Here is a 16,071-nt window from a genome sequence, read left to right as displayed (position 1 = left end):
CACATCGATTTGACATTAGTTTAATAAAGAGTAAAATAAATCTTAATGTGTCAAACGTTTGAGTAGCAACGTGTATACAGAGATGAGACACTTCAGTTACGAGAAAAACTTGCCGAGAGATTGGGATTGTTTTCCTTGGAGAGGAAAAGGCTAAGAAGATAGAAAGTTTCAATTTATGAGGGGTCTGAAGAGAGGACACCCGCTCTCACTCACAGACATATCGAAGATCAGAGGATAGTTTAATAAGTGTTTTGCAAAATAAGCAAACGCCAGGCCAAAAACAAACTTTTTTCACGGGACCGGTAGTTCGACTCTGGAACACAATGCCTAGCAGTGATGGAAGCAAGCACGTTCAGTTGAGGCAGTGAAGAGAGTATTAGATGATTATTTGAATGGAAACTGTGCAGGGATATGAAGACAGGAGATCGGCACTAAATTAAAATGCTCAGAACAGCGCAGCCACATTGGGCCGAATGACCATCTTCTGCACTCGCACAATTCTATGATTCTGTGACTATGAGCTTTTGGATATCCTGAGTTTCTCCAGCATTTTTAATTTTGGATCCACAGTATCGCGCTTTAATTTAACTAACTTTATGAAGGGCGCTATAGGAATGCAATTATCCCGTCTTCTTAGTACTCACCCCCTTTCACCTATCTCCAAGACTAAAGTCTTCTCCTCCAAGGAACCCGCTTCTTGGAGACAAAACACGGCCCTCGGTTGGAGAAGCCGTTGTCAAGTGGCCAACACCCCGATGTTCTTATTAAGCGGACTGACCACGATCGAGGTAAATTAGAAAATAACTGATATTTGTAAAGTGATGCAAATTTCAAAGGATTCAAGCGTTTATTTTGACGAAAATCTGAAAGAAATCAAGCCTAATTTCTGCCATTACACCTATAGGTTTATATGTCTTTTTGTCCAAGTTGTTATTGCATCTCCTTACAATCACAGTAACTCACCTTTTTTTCCTCAAATCAACAAAGCGGCATTCCCTGTGCAACCAAACTTAATCCTACCGGAAACAACCTGATCTCCTTTAACAATCCAATTGGATAATAGCACTGATCCCGCCCTCGACACCAGATGACGATTGGCTAGAGCCCCCATCAAGCAAGGTTTTTTGTTGGAAGGGTTTCCGGTGAGCAGGTTTGGTAGTGGTGGCGGTTTTCTTCCGTTGGCTATTTGCTCGCGCTGCGCTCGGGGTCGGTGTTGAGTGTGAGCGCGAGCGCGAGCGCGAGCGCTGTCGGACGATATGAGTACCAGAGGTAAAGTACTGAAATAAAAGGCAATCGATTGATTCATCGACCGATCGGGGAAGAGAGACGCAAAAAGTGAAGAAGCCGATCTTGTCTGCGTCTTTAATCCTCTTTTTTTTCTCCAATGTAATTCATGGTGCTGAGTTGTGGGATTTCGGTGGCGAAGAGGATGGCACTGCTTCTCGGGGCCACGGCGCTCTTGATGCAAGGTAAAGTCGAGAGGGTCTTGGACACGACTGAGAATAAATAACTGGCGAGGCTCCAGGAGTAAACGTCGATGTGCGAATTTGTTAAATCCCACTGGGTGGGTTCACAATCCTGCGAGTGAGTGGGTGGGTGGGGTTTAAAAAGATTCTTGGGCTGCTGGGAGACGGAGAAGATCGGTGTAAAAGCGTTCGTTCCGTCAACAAAAAATAAATTTGCCGACGTGCTTCAACAAAAAAAAATTACTTTTGTGAGGAATTGCGAAATGAGCGTTCTTTGCTCATCCTTCAGAATGTTTATTCGCACTCACCCGCGTCCCCGTTCCACCCCACCGAAACTTACGGTTGCAAATTTATAAAAATTGTACGTGTTTAGGAGATTTCCATAGCTGGCTCCTCCAAACAGAAACAGCAAATAGTCAATATATTTGTGCCTCGATGTCTTAATTTGTGACATCTGGGGAAGAAACTTGCTTCTCAGATTGGAATTGTGCGAGAAAAAGAAAATGGAATAACTTTTAAATCTGTGTAGTACAATATAGTTATGTAATTATAACCAGATGTCGTGATAAATAGGGTTTGGAAAGTTTGACTTTCCGTCCTGTAGTGTATTAGCACTGAGCCTTTAACTGGGAATAATTTAAATTGCTCTTCGGGGGTTGCATTCCAGGGTGTGTAGAAATAAAGTACAGTACTCAGCAATTTTCATTGGGACAATTTCTTGAAGAACTAAAATCTTGTCGTCGACATAAAGGGTGATGCCTCTTAATTGGTTTGAGAGGTCCTGTAACTTTGAGTTGCGTTCACCACAGTTGGACCTTTCAACACCGATTTAGAAGCTGAATTTTTCTTTACTGTTGCCGTTTTTGACGAACGCAAACATATGTTCAAATCCAGTTAACGCAGACATTTTCACACTTGCACACATGCATGTGAATTCGATTAATTCATTAATGTTGTCGTAAGGAAGTGAGCGCTAACCAGGAATGCCCAAGGCTCTTTTTGTATCCTTGCCTTTCTGATATTTTCTATAAAATCACGATCTGAGACGTTAACTGTTTCTCACCAAAGATATTTTACTGCCAGATCTGCTGAGTCCTTCCAATATTTTGCGTTTTCATTTCGATTTTCAGCATGCACCAGTACTTTCATGTGATAACTTAATGCCATAGTGCAGTTTTCAAGGTTCACTGAATGGAAAGGGCAGTTATGAAAACATAAAAAAAGGAGCAGGAGTAAACCACAGGTCTTTTGAAAATGGCAGGGCAGGCTTTATAATCATTACTGTTCCTCCTTTTCCACACATATTTTGTTCCCTTCAATCCAACTATGTCCAACTCCTTGAAATCAAACAATGTTTTTGTCTCGATTGCTTCTGTGGTAGCGAATTGCACAGGAATACCACTCTCTGGGTGAAGACATTTCTCCTCCTCTCAGTCCCAAATGGTTTACCTTGTTTCCCTTGACTGTAACCCCTGATTGAGGTAAAAACAATGACTGCAGATGCTGGAAAGCAAATACTGGATTAGTGGTGCTGGAAGAGCACAGCAGTTCAGGCAACATCCAACGAGCAGCGAAATTGACGTTTCTGGCAAAAGCCCTTCATTCCTGATGAAGGGCTTTTGTCCGAAACATCGATTTCGCTGCTCGTTGGATGCTGCCTGAACTGCTGTGCTCTTCCAGCACCACTAATCCAGTATGTAACCCCTGATTGTAGACTTCCCTTCAACCAGGTGCATCTGTCCTGCATTTGTCCTATCTATGATTCCAACAGACCCCTCCCTCCCTCCCAACCCTGAAACCTTGTGAGCTCCAGTGAATAATATAAATCTAAGTGATTCAACCTCTTCTCACATGTCAGTTCTGCCATCTCAGGAATCAATGTGGTAAACCTTCACTGCACATGATAGCAAGAACAGCCTTCCTTGGATAAGAAGACATAATATTCCAGATGTAGTCTCACCAATGCACTATGTAATTACAGCAAAATGTCTCTGCTCTGTATGCTAATTGTTTCACAAGGAAGAGTAAACTATGATTTAAAACCATAAGAAATAGGAGTGGAAGTAAGGCCATTTAGCCCATTGAGTCCACTCCACCATTCCATCCTGGCTGGGCATTTCAATGCCACTTACCCGCAGTCTCCCTGTATCCCTTAATTCCTTGTGAGATTAAGAATTAATCAATCTCTGCCTTGAAGACATTTAACGTCCTGGCCTCCACTGCGCTCAGTGGCAGTGAGTTCCACAAGTTAACCACAGATTCAACCTGTAAGTCAACCTTTAGAGAATCCTGTACTAGCATTCCCAGATCCCTTTGTACTTTGGCTTTATGGATTTTCTCACCGTTTTAGAAAGTAGTCCATGCCTGTGTTCTTTTTTTCCAAAGTGCAAGACCTCTCATTTGCTCACATTGAATCTCATCAGCTATTTCTTGGACCACTCTCCTAAACTGTCTGACTCTTTCTGTAGCCTCCCCACATCCTCAGAACTACCTGCCTGTCCACCTAACTTTGTATCATCGGTGAACTTTGCCAGAATGCCCCCAGTCTCTTCATCCAGATCGTTTATATATAAAGTGAACAGCAGTGAACCCTGTGGAACACCACTTGTCACCAGTTGTCATTCCGAAAAAGAACCTTTTATCCCAACTCTCTGCCTTCTGTCAGACAACCAATGCTTAATCCATGCCGGTTGCTCACCTTGAACACCATGGGCCCTTACACAGCAGCCTCCCATGCGGCACCTTATCAAAGACCTTTTGGAAGTCTAGGTAGATAACATCCACTGGGTTTCGCTGATCTAACCTACTCGTTACCTCTTCAAAGAATTCGAACAGATTTTTCAGGCACGACCTCTCCTTACTAAATTCATGCTGACTTGTTCTAATTCAACCCTGCACTTTCAAGAATTTAGAAATCTCATCCTTAATGATGGACTCTAGAAGTTTACCTACAACCGAGGTTAGGCTAATCTGCCTATAATTTTCCATCTTTTGTCTTGATCCTCTCTTGAACAAGAGGGTTACAACAGCGATTTTTCCAAACATTTGGGAGTTTCCCTGGCTCCAGTGATTTTTGAAAGATTATAACCATCGCCTCTGCTATTTCCTCAGCCACCTGCCTCAGAACTCTAGGATGTAGCCCACCTGGGCCAGGAGATTTCAGTTTTTAGACCTTTTAGCTTATCAAGTATTTTTTTCTTTTGTCATGGCCACTATACTCAACTCTGCCCCTTGACACTCCTTAATTGTTGGGATATTACTTATGTCTTCCAGATTGACACAGTATTTTTTAGGTTCTTCAGCTTGTGTCCCATTACTAGCCTTCCTGCATCGATTTTGAGCGGCGCAGTCTCTACTTTTGCCTCTTGTTTGTTTCTTACATATTGAAAAAAAACTTTTACTATAATTTCTAATATTACTGGCTAGCTTACCTTCATATTTGATCCTCTCCTTCCTTATTTCTCTCTTTGTTATCCTCTGTTCTTGTAGTTTTCCCAATCTTCTGATTTCCCAGTGCTCTTGGCCACTTTATAGACTTTCTCTCTTTCTGTGATAGATATCCTGAGTTCCTTTGTCAGTTATGGTTGTCTAATTTCCCCTCGGGTAATCTTTCTTTTCTTTGGGATGTACCTCTGTCCTCAACTACACTCAGAAACTCCTGCCATTGTTTCTCTACTGTCTTCCCCAATGGGCTCTGCTTCCAGTTGGTTTTCGTCAGTTCCTCTCTCACTCCCCCTGTAATTACCTTTATTTAACTGTAACACCATTACATCTGATTTTGCCTTCTCTATTTAAAACTGCAAACTGAACTCTACCATGTAATGATTGCTGCTTCCTAAGTGTTCCCTGACTTTAAGATCTTTTATAAAGTCTGACTCATTACATATCACTAAGTCCAGAATAGCCTGCTCCCTTGTGGGCTCCATCACAAGCTGTTCCAAAAAGCCATCCTGTAAGCATTCCATGAATTCCCTTTCTTTGGATCCACCAGCAACATAATTCACCCAGTCCATTTGCATATTGAAGTCCCCCATGATCACCGTGACCTTAACATTCTGACATGCCCTATCTATTTCCCTGTACATCTTACATCCCTGGTCCTGACCACTGCTGGGAGGTCTGTACGTAACTTCCACTATGGTTTATTTGCCTTTGTGGTTCCTCGACTCCACATCATCTGACCCTATATCTTTAATGCTATGGATTTAATTTCATTCTTAACTAATAGGGCAACCCCACTCCCTCTGACCACCTTCCTGTCTTTTTGATAAGTTGTAAATCCTTGGATGTTTAACTGCCAGTGCTGAACCCCTGCAACCACTGGATCCAGATCAGTTCAGGTGGAGTTCGCCCCGGTTCCAAAACTGATGCCAATGTCCCATGAAATGGAAACCCTCTTTCCCACACCAATCTCTTAGCCACGTGTTTACTTCCCTAATTTTCTTATCCATATGGCTTGGGCAGTAATCCAGAAGTTATGACCTTCAAGGACCTGTACTTCAATTTCCTTCCTAGTGCTTGATACTCCCCAAACAGGTCCTCCTTCCTATGTTGTTTGTGCCAACATGGACCACAACAACTGGATCCTCCCCCTCCTGCTCCAGCATCCTTTCAAGCCGGTCGGAGATGTCCTGCACCCTGGCACCGGGCAGGCGACACACCATGTGGGATTCCTGATCTGGCTTGCAAAGGATACTATCTGTCCCCTTCATTATAGAATCCCGTATAAGACCAAATTGTCTTTTTGCTTTCCCCCCCCCCCCCCCCCCACTTCTGTTGAATAGCCTTCTGCCCCATGGTGCCATGGTCAGCTGGCTCATCCTGTCCACAGCCCTTTTCCTCATCCATACAGGGAGCAAAAATCTCATACCTGTTGGACAAGGTTGAGGGCTGAGGCTCCTCCACTCCTGAACTTGCCTCACATACAGTCACACTCTGTTGTCCCTGACTGAATTTGAATTACTTAATCTGCCAGGTGTGAAACAAAGCGTCCTGGTAACTCTCTTTCCCCCTCGCGGATATGCTACAGTGTTTGAAACTCGGATTTCAGATCATCAGTTCCGATCTGGAGTTCCTCCAGCAACCAACACTTCCTGCAAATGTGGTCACTGCCGTTCACAATGGGATCAGCCAGCTCCCATATCATATAGCTACAGCACATCACCTGTCTGGCCATCTCTACTTATTTAATTAATTTATACAAATTTGAGTTAAACAATTGTTAGTACTTCTCTATGGCCTTATTCAACTAATAGTAAACTTTTAATCAATCACACAGTACCGAAATATCAATTGAAATGCCTTACCTTTGCAACACACAAGAGTCCACGATTTGTGGCCATTACTGCCAGCTGCATCGGAATGCTTCCTTCGCCGGATGTCCGGGTGCTCCGGTTTCCTCCCACAGTCCAAAGATGTGCAGGTCAGGTGAATTGGCCATGCTAAATTGCCCGTAAGGGGTAAATGTAGGGGTATGGGTGAGGTTGCGCTTCGGCGGGTTGGTGTGGACTTGTTGGGCCGAAGGGCCTGTTTCCACACTGTAATGTAATCTAATCTATAATGTCACCCAGTTCTCGCTGTACGCTTTCTGCTGTTAATTTATAGCTCTTCAGATAATCTGCCTTCCTGTTTTTTTGGTGTCAAAGTGGATAACCTCTCGTTTATCCATGTTACACTACATCTGTTGTGCATTTGCCCATTCAATCAGTTTGTCCAAGTTGTGCTGAAGCATCTCTACATCCTCCTCGCAGCTCACACTTCCACCCAGGCTTTGTCATCTGCAAATTTGGATGTTGTATTTAGTTCCCTCATCTAAATTAGGAATGTATATTGTGAATAGCAGGGGTCCTAACACCGTGGTATCTCCCTAGTCACTTCCTGCCAATCGGGGAAAAGATCTCTTCTACTTAATTCCCACTTTGCCAGCCAGTTTCCTGTACAGCTCACTGCTATCTCCAGTCTTATGCACTTTAATTTTACATGCTAATCCCTTATCTTGCACTTTGTTGAAAGCCTTCTGAAAGCCCAATAACTTCTGTTTGAACTCAACTAGTTTCATCCCCAAAGAACTCTAGTAGACCTTTTTGAGCATGATTTTCCTTTCATGAATCTGCTTACTGTGTTGAACCTTGTCCAAATGGCTAGTCTGAGACAATTAGTTTAATTCGGATCGGGGGGCGGGGGGAAGGAACCAAGACTACTCCTGACCTAATCTTACCAAAGGAGTTAAATTATAGAAATTCACAGCAGAATTTAAATCAGCTTTGTCGCAGTGGTATCACCTGAGTCGAAAGGTTATGATTCAGTTTCTGCTCAAGATGTTTGCACAATTTGAACTCAAATTCATTTGGGAATGCTTAATTCTGAACCATCCCATAAGTGCAAGTTCCAGTCATTAAATTATGATGCAAGATAGTTTATTTATTAAATATATAGAATGTTCTCTTTGAAATTATATTCTTTATATTAGACAAACAAGATCCTGTTTTGCCCCTTGGACAGGTCCTTTTTCCCCTTGAGTGTTGTTGAGTTGAACAAAGATGCAGTGCTGATCTGACCAAGTTCCAAGATTTTGACCTAGCAACAGTTTAATGAGAAGAAGAACGATTTCCATTTGCTGCCTTAACATTATTCACAGTAACAATTTTCTTTGGAAAATAAAGAACAATACAACAGAGGAGCAGGCTCTTTAGTCCACCAAGCCTGTGCTGACACACAACACCTTTCTAAACAAAAAACCTTTTGCACCCATGTAGTCCTATCACTTCCAGGCACTTAACAGCCTTTGTGGGGGTGGAAAAACAACTTGCCTCTTCCCCTTTAAATTATCCCCCTTTTACCTTAAACCAATATCCCCTAGTAATTGATATTTCTACCCTGGGAAAATAACTGACTTTCTGTTCTATTCATGCTTCTCAATTTTAAAAAATCACACAACACCAGGTTATGGTCCAATAGGTTTATTCTGCAGCACTTGCTTTTGAAGTGCTGCTCCTTCAGGTGGTTGTGGAGTATAAGATCGTAAGACACAGAATTTATAGCAAAAGTTTCTAGTGTGATGCAACTGAAATTATATATTGAAAAAGGCCTGAATTGTTTAGGTCTCTCCACGTTTAGAATGAACATGTTGGTTTTGGAACTGAAAATCAACTAGCCACAAAATGACGTGACACATTCTTAGTAGTATCCTTACATACAAATGAGGAAGAACAACACATCTCTCCTAGGACAAGCCAAACAGAGACACGCAGGAGAATTCCTAGAAGCATGGCATTCCAACTGGAACTCTATCAACAAACACATTGACTTGGATCCCATTTACCACCCCCTGAGAAAGAGTAGGAAATGATGTCACCACAGGAAATGACATCAGCGACCCAAGAAAAGTCCAGCATAAAACAAAATGCTGGCTACACCACTGGTGCTTCATTTAGAGTTTCACTGAAGATGTTGCCTAGTATGGTGATGAAACTTCTGAAAACTAACCTTCCAGCTCAGTGAGCAAACCTATATCCAGAACCTCAACCTGAGCTACTAATCTTGTCAAATCCCACTAACTCTTGCAGACAGTTTAGTTTAAGTTATTACCTTTTATTTACCAATGACATCAATGTTACACTATAAAATAGATATCAACAAGCCAGGCTTGAGCTAGATTCTAAAACCATTAGCAGAGTAGCAGCGCCAGCTCTTACCCCCTAAGAGCTGTCTCAGGCTACTCCCCTAATGCTGCAAACAAGCTGTCTTTATACAGAATTTGGTATTACAATTACAAAAATGCCACATGTACTTAATCAGATAAGCAGCAATAAAATGGCAGAGGAAGAGAAACTCATTGATAAGTCTAAGTACACTTGACTCATGAAGTAACATGCACATCAAAGTCTGAACCCTGGATTAAGCCAGGCCAGATGGTCACTTGTTTTGGCTAGTACATAATTTAGGATTAGTCTCTCGTTATGTGGAAAAGGTCATGGGGTTACCTCGCTTAGCTAACATGTCCAGTATCATTGTCCTTAGATTCCCAAAATACAATTTAAATTCATAACACTCTCAGATCATGAGATCCAGCGAACAACACAACATTCAATCCATGACAAGCCAGTGCACACTCCAATCAGGCCATAAGAGAGTTAAACTTTCCACCAGCTTCCCTCACTCTCACCCACCTCCAGAACCAGCCTTTGCTCACTTACTTGTTACATTTCACTTTGCGAATTATGTACTTTCAACCTTACCCAAGTGTCATTAGGTATCCCTGAATTTAAAAATATTCATAGTCTACCTGTTCAGGTGTGCTGGGACACACTTCAGGGGTAGGTGGGACATGAGCCCAGACCTTTTGCCCTACATGGAAAAAGCCCAGACAACTGCAGATTCTTGAAATCACACAAAGAATTGAATCGCTGGATAAACTCAGTGGGGCTGGTAGCACCTGTGGAGAGAAAGCAGAGTTAATGTTTTGGATCTTTGAAGGAGCATTCGCAGTATAGTTGAACTTAAAATACAGATGGAAAGTGTAAAGATAAAATCCAATAATAGGATCTTGTGCTTGAAGGAGATGACAATAGGATGAGGGAGGAGTAGACTGGAAGCAAAGACTTTATGGTGGGACAGTTGATGAACAGTGACTTTCAAAGCAATTTTTCAAACTGCTCAATGTAAAAGAAGGATTGTAGGAAAACTATAATCTACCATGGGTGCCTAAGGAAATAAGGGAGGCTATTAAATGCAAAGAGAAGGCATGCAAAGTGGTTAATATTATCAAGAAACTAGAAGATTGGGAAAGGTTTTTAAAGGTCAACAATGGCACCCAAAAAAACTGTAAAGAAATGTAAGATAGAATATGAGAATAAACTAGTTCAGAATATAAAAACAGTAAATGTTTCTATTGATATAAGATGAAAAAGTGGCTAAAGTAAAATTCATCCTTTTGGGGATGAGGAGGAGGATTTAGTAATGAGATATGAGGAAATGGCTGAGACATTGAAGAGGTATTTTGTCAGTCGTCACAGTGGAGGAGACTAATACTATGCCAGTAATTGACAAGGTGACAAGGAGACAAAGGTAGGTGAGGACCTAGAAACGATCATTATTACGAAAGGGGTAGTGTTGGGCAAGCTGATTGAGCTACGGATAGACAAGTCTCCTGGCCCTGATGGAATGTATCCCAGCGTACTAAAAGAGATGGTGGAATAAATGGCAAATGCAGTTGTGGTTATTTCTAAAATTTACTGGACTCTGGGGCAGTTCCAGCCAATTGGAAAACTGCAAATGTGATGCCACTTTTTTAAAAAAAAAAGTAGACAAAAGATGGAGAATTATATAATGCCTAGAATAACTTCTGTAGTAGGGAAAATGCTTGAGTCTATTATCAAGGAAGAAATACCAAGGCATCTAGATAGAAATTGTCCCATTGGGCAGATGCAGTATAGGTTCATGGAGGGCAGGTCATGCTTAACTAGTCTACTGGAATTCTATGAAGACATTACAAGCATGGTGGACAATGGGGACCCAGTAGATGTGGTGTATCAAAATTTCCAAAATGCATTTGATAAAGTGCTGTATAAAAGGCTGCTGCATAAGAGGAAGATGAATGGTATTATGGGTAATGTATTAGCATGGGTAGAGGATTGATTAACTAACAAGAAGCAAAGAGTGGGGATAAATGAGTGATTTTTATGGCTGGCAATCAGTGACTAGTTGTGTGCCTAGTAGTGTTGGGACTGCAGTTATTCACAATTTATAAAGATGATTTGGAGTTGGGGACTATGCAGAGGACTGAAACTTTGCAGAGGGACATTATTTTCCATCTGCCACACCTTTGTTCAAACTATGGTAATGTGAAATTGTCCATTTTGGTAGGAATAACGGTATTACTTGAGTGGTTTTTAAAAATAATTGCAGCATGTTGTTGTGCAGAGGGACCCAAGTGTCCTTATGCATGAAACACAAGATTGGTCTGCAGGTGCAACAGGTAATTAAGGCAAATGGAATTTTGTCCCTCATTGCTAAAGGGATTGAGTTGAAATGCAGGGAGGTTATGTTGCATCTGTATAGGGTGCTGGTGATGCCACACCTGGAGTAGTGTGTGCAGTGTTGGTCTCCTTATTTGAGGAAGGATGTACTGGCACCAGAGGAGGTGCAGAGGAGTTTAGAGGTTGATTCCAGAGTTGAGGGGGTTGTCTTACAGTGAGAGACTGTGTAGACTGTGATTTTTATCATTGGAATTTAGAAGAATTTGGGGAATTGGGGAGAGAGATCTTAATGTATAAAATTATGAAGGGAACAGATAAGGTAGAATTGGAGAGGATGTTCCCACTGGTGGGTGAAATAGGACAAGAGGACATAGCATCACAATTAGGGGGAGCAGGTTTAGGACCGAATTGAGAAGAACTACTTGACCCAGAGGGTTGTGAATCTATGGAATTCTCTGCCCAGTGAAGTAGTTGAGGTTTCCTCAGTAAATGCTTTTAAAGTTAAGATAGATAATCTTTTGAACAGTAAATGAGCTGAGAATTATAGTGAGAGTGTAGGTAAGTGGAGCTAAGGCCACAAAAAGATCAGCCATGATCTTATTGAATGGTGGAGCAGGCTCAAAGGGCCAGATGACCACCTCCTGCTCCTGTTGCTTACGTTCTTGTGTCTAGTGACCTTTCGGAATGGGTTCCTGATGAGGTTTTCCAGCTATTTCTGTTTTTGTTTTTCTACTCCATATGGTACCACTGTGGCAAAGGACCATGTAGTATCTGTACTCGAATAACAGTTGAATCAAAGTCCTCTGCGTGCATACAGTTAACCACAACTGATACGCAATGATTAATCTGTCAACCTGATGCAGTATAATCATTTGATAATGGAGGATAAACAAGTATCCTGCCAGTAAAGCATACTGCTAAGTTGGTGTTTTAAAAATCAAATGATCCTTTCTTGTTACTGTAACTGTTCACACAAACCTACACTGCAATCCTTAATTGCAGCCTTGTTGCACTATATTTAAGTGTCACGGCTATGCTAAGCATGCCCTCGGTGGTCCATGAATTGCAAATTTGAACAGCTGACTTAGAATTTACATGTGTAATATTACAAAATTATCAATAGCTCAGCTTATCTTTTAAGATAAAAGATTAGTTTATTACACAAGTGTTGCAAGTTATTTAAATAGAAATAATTTTACCTCTAAACATTGAGTAGATCAGGCTAACAGATACCTTTTAATGAAATAATATCAGTCTGTTAAGATTGTAGCAGGCCTACTGCAAATCATTTATATTTCTTAAGTAAAGGATTTGAAATTTGAAGTCCAATGCAGCAGCTGCAAAGACTTGCGTAATTGAGTGGTTGATAGTTATCTGCATAGTTTGACCTGGCAGGTAAAGCAGTGTTAAGGAGTGAGAGAATGTTTTTTTTCCTTTGATTCTGGTGGCATGATACTTGAAAACTTCCCAGGGTCTCTTTCAGCAATCTAGAAGGGCTTTCTGGCCAATTTAGATTTGTTTTCTGACATTAAGTTGTAAATAAAATGTTAATGGCAGTCATTGATATCACCTGGTCCAACTTGCAGGATCTGTGTGTGACAAAAATAATCTGTTCCTGTGAGAATGAAAAGGTCTACTCCAAGCTTCATTCATGGTCTTTCTGGCATGTCATATGTCATAGGCAGCTCTTTTCCCTCACTTGTCTTGACTTTTGTGACAAGCACTGGACTGGTGGCTGTCCTTGATCTCAAAGTTCGAATTTGGCCAGTGTTATACTTCTTGTCTTTCTCAAACTATACTTAGGTTCATATGGTGCAGAAAAGGCTCTTCAGACTATCCAGTCTGCACCAATATAACTACCTCACTAAAGGTGCACTAATCCCAATTTCCTGCTCTTGTCCCGTACCTTTGAATGTTAGCAAATTTGAAGTGCCCATCCAAATTTATTTTTAAAAGGTTTAGATTTCTAAGCAGTGCGTTCCAGATTCCCACCACCCGCTGAGTGGAAAAGGTTGTTCCCCCAAATCCTGAGTCTCCTGCCCCTCAAATTTTGAAACTATGCCCCATTGTGATTGATCCCCTCAATCAAGGTAAACCGTTGCTCTCTTTTCACCCTATCCATTCCCCTCATAATCTTATACGCCTTGATGTCTCTTCTTCTTCCCCCCCCCCCCCCCTGCAGTCTTCTCTGCTCTAAATAACAATTCAAGTCTGTCGTCTCTCCTCCTTGTTCAGTTTCTCCAACCCAGGCAGCATCCTGATGAACCTCTTCTGTGTCCCCCTCTAGTGCTATCATGTCTTTTCTGTAGTGAGGTGACCACAACTGCATGCAATACTCCAGCTGTGGCCTTACCAGCACTCTGTATAATTCCAACATTACCCTCTTATTCTTGTACTTTATGCCACGACTGATGAAAGCAAGTGTCCAACATCCCCCTTAACTATCCTGTTTGCATGGTAAAAACAATGACTGCAGATGCTGGAAACCAAATACTGGATTAGTGGTGCTGGAAGAGCACAGCAGTTCAGGCAGCATCCAACGAGCAGCTAAAATCGACATTTCAGGCAAAAGCCCTTCATCAGGAATGCTGCCTGAACTGCTGTGCTCTTCCAGCAACACTAATCCAGTATCCTGTTTGCATGCTCTGTCAACTTCAGGGATTTGTGGATAATTATCCCAAGATCCCTCCGTTCCTGTAATCTACCCAGTGTCCTGCCATTCATTAAATACTCCCTCATCTTGTTTCTTCCAAAGTGTATCCCAAAGCACTTACAGGAGTTAAATATTGTCTGCCCATCTGACGAACCCATCTCTATCATTCTGTAATCTATAACCATCGTCTTTGCTATTAACCACTCTCCCCCTTCTGGTGTCATCTGCAAATTTGCTTAACATATCTCTTCCTTCCCCCCCCCCCCCCCCCCCCCAAACATTTTCATCTATATAATTTATGTATATAAAAACAATGCCTGTCCTAGTATTGATCTTTATGGTACATAGCTGGACAGTGGCCTCCAGTCACTCAATCTACCTTATTACTAAGCCAGTTACTGATCCACCTCGTTAAGTTTCCCTCAATTCCATGTTCTTTAACCTTCTCAGTCAGTCTCCCATGTGAGACCTTGCCAAAAGTTTTGCTGAAATCCATTTAAATTACATCAACTGAACTTCCCTCGTCCACACACCTAATCACATTTTTAAACAATTATACCAAATTTGGTAGGCATGGCGTCCATCTGACAAAGCCATGCTAATTATCCCTAAATAACCCAGGCCCTTCCAAGTGGGTATTAATCCATTCCTTCAGAATTTTTTCCAATAGATTCCTGACGACTGACACAAGACTCACTGATCTCTCTAATTTTTTGGTTCATCGCTATCACGTTTCTTGAAATGTGGAATCACATTAGCTGTTTTTCAGTCCTCTGGCACGTACCCTATTGGTCAGAGAGGAGTTAAAAGTTAGTTTCAGAGCCCCTACAATTTCCCGTCTCATCTCGCGCAGCAGCCTGAGATGTAGTTCATCCAGGCCAAGGGGTTTGTCTGCTTTTAAGCCTGACAGCCTCCAATATTTACTATAAACCGACCGACTCCCACAGCTACCAAGACTACACCTTCTCCCACCCTGCAATTCTTTTACCTCTCGGGCAGCAAAATTGTTCCCTTAGAACTTGCAAAAAGCCCTACTCCTCTTCCTCATTCAGTCCTGAATTGTTGTACACATCCAGGGTTCTCTTAATTTATTGCTCCGACATAATCTTAAGGGAATAAATTGGACCCGTATTCTCCCTGTTCTTATTTGAACCACCACCAACACCCCCACCCCACCCCAGCCCACCAAATCCCAATTGCTCCGCTATCCTAACTTATTTTCATGAAATCTGTGGCCTTCCCCAAATCCAAAGCAGTCTTTTGCAGCCTACCTTTTTCCCTGTCCAGAACAAATATGAACTGTACTGTTGTGGTTGCTATCGCCAAAGTGATCCCCCAGTGCCACATCAAACACTCATCCATCTTTCCCTTGAACCAGATCTGGCGCTTGGCTGTTGTTAGGCCTTCTGTGCATTGATACAAAAACTCCCTGGGTACATTTCTTGAAATGTTTAAACACCTCCCCTCAGCACCAGCAAACCTACCTATATGGATGTTGATCTCAATTTGGTTCAGATGCAGACTGTCCTATTTGTGTAGGTCCCACCTTCCCCAAATACTGTCTCAATGATCTAGGAATCTAAAACACTTCCTCTTACACTAATTCTTGAGCCATCTATTTTCTGTCAGACCTATCTTCCTATTTCTAAATGTGCTTGCACATGACACCAGGAGTAATCCAGAAATTACAGCCATTCAAATCTTGCTTTTTATGCTCTGCCTAGCTTCCTGAATTCTTGTTGCAAGACCTCACTCCTCTTTTTGTTTATATAGTTGGTACCAACATGTATCATGTAACTCATTATCCTCCCTTTTGAGAATAGTGATTTGAAGGGTTGCATGGATACGCTTCAGCATCTTTTTCAGCATCTCATTAGTGATAAAGACTTAAATCCTGGGCTAAGGAAAGTCTTGAACAATCATTAATCTCTATGCTCAGTACACACTATTCTAGCACCAGGTGTGATCTTCACTA

General features: G+C 41.8%; 1 protein-coding gene across 1 annotated transcript in view; it reads left to right on the top strand.

Moving 5' to 3' along the window:
- Positions 1-1,141: 1,141 nt before the first annotated feature.
- ptk7a (protein tyrosine kinase 7a) overlaps positions 1,142-16,071 on the top strand; it is a 138,472-nt gene continuing 123,542 nt past the window's right edge. The window contains exon 1 of the mRNA XM_072550697.1: positions 1,142-1,469. Coding sequence (XP_072406798.1) covers positions 1,394-1,469 — 76 coding nt within the window. The 5' untranslated portion in view covers positions 1,142-1,393. The remainder of the gene's footprint in view (positions 1,470-16,071) is intronic.

Source organism: Chiloscyllium punctatum, chromosome 3, assembly GCF_047496795.1.
Source record: "Chiloscyllium punctatum isolate Juve2018m chromosome 3, sChiPun1.3, whole genome shotgun sequence".
In the NCBI taxonomy this organism is placed as follows: Eukaryota; Metazoa; Chordata; class Chondrichthyes; order Orectolobiformes; family Hemiscylliidae; genus Chiloscyllium; species Chiloscyllium punctatum.
This window is presented reverse-complemented; position numbering and strand designations above follow the sequence as displayed.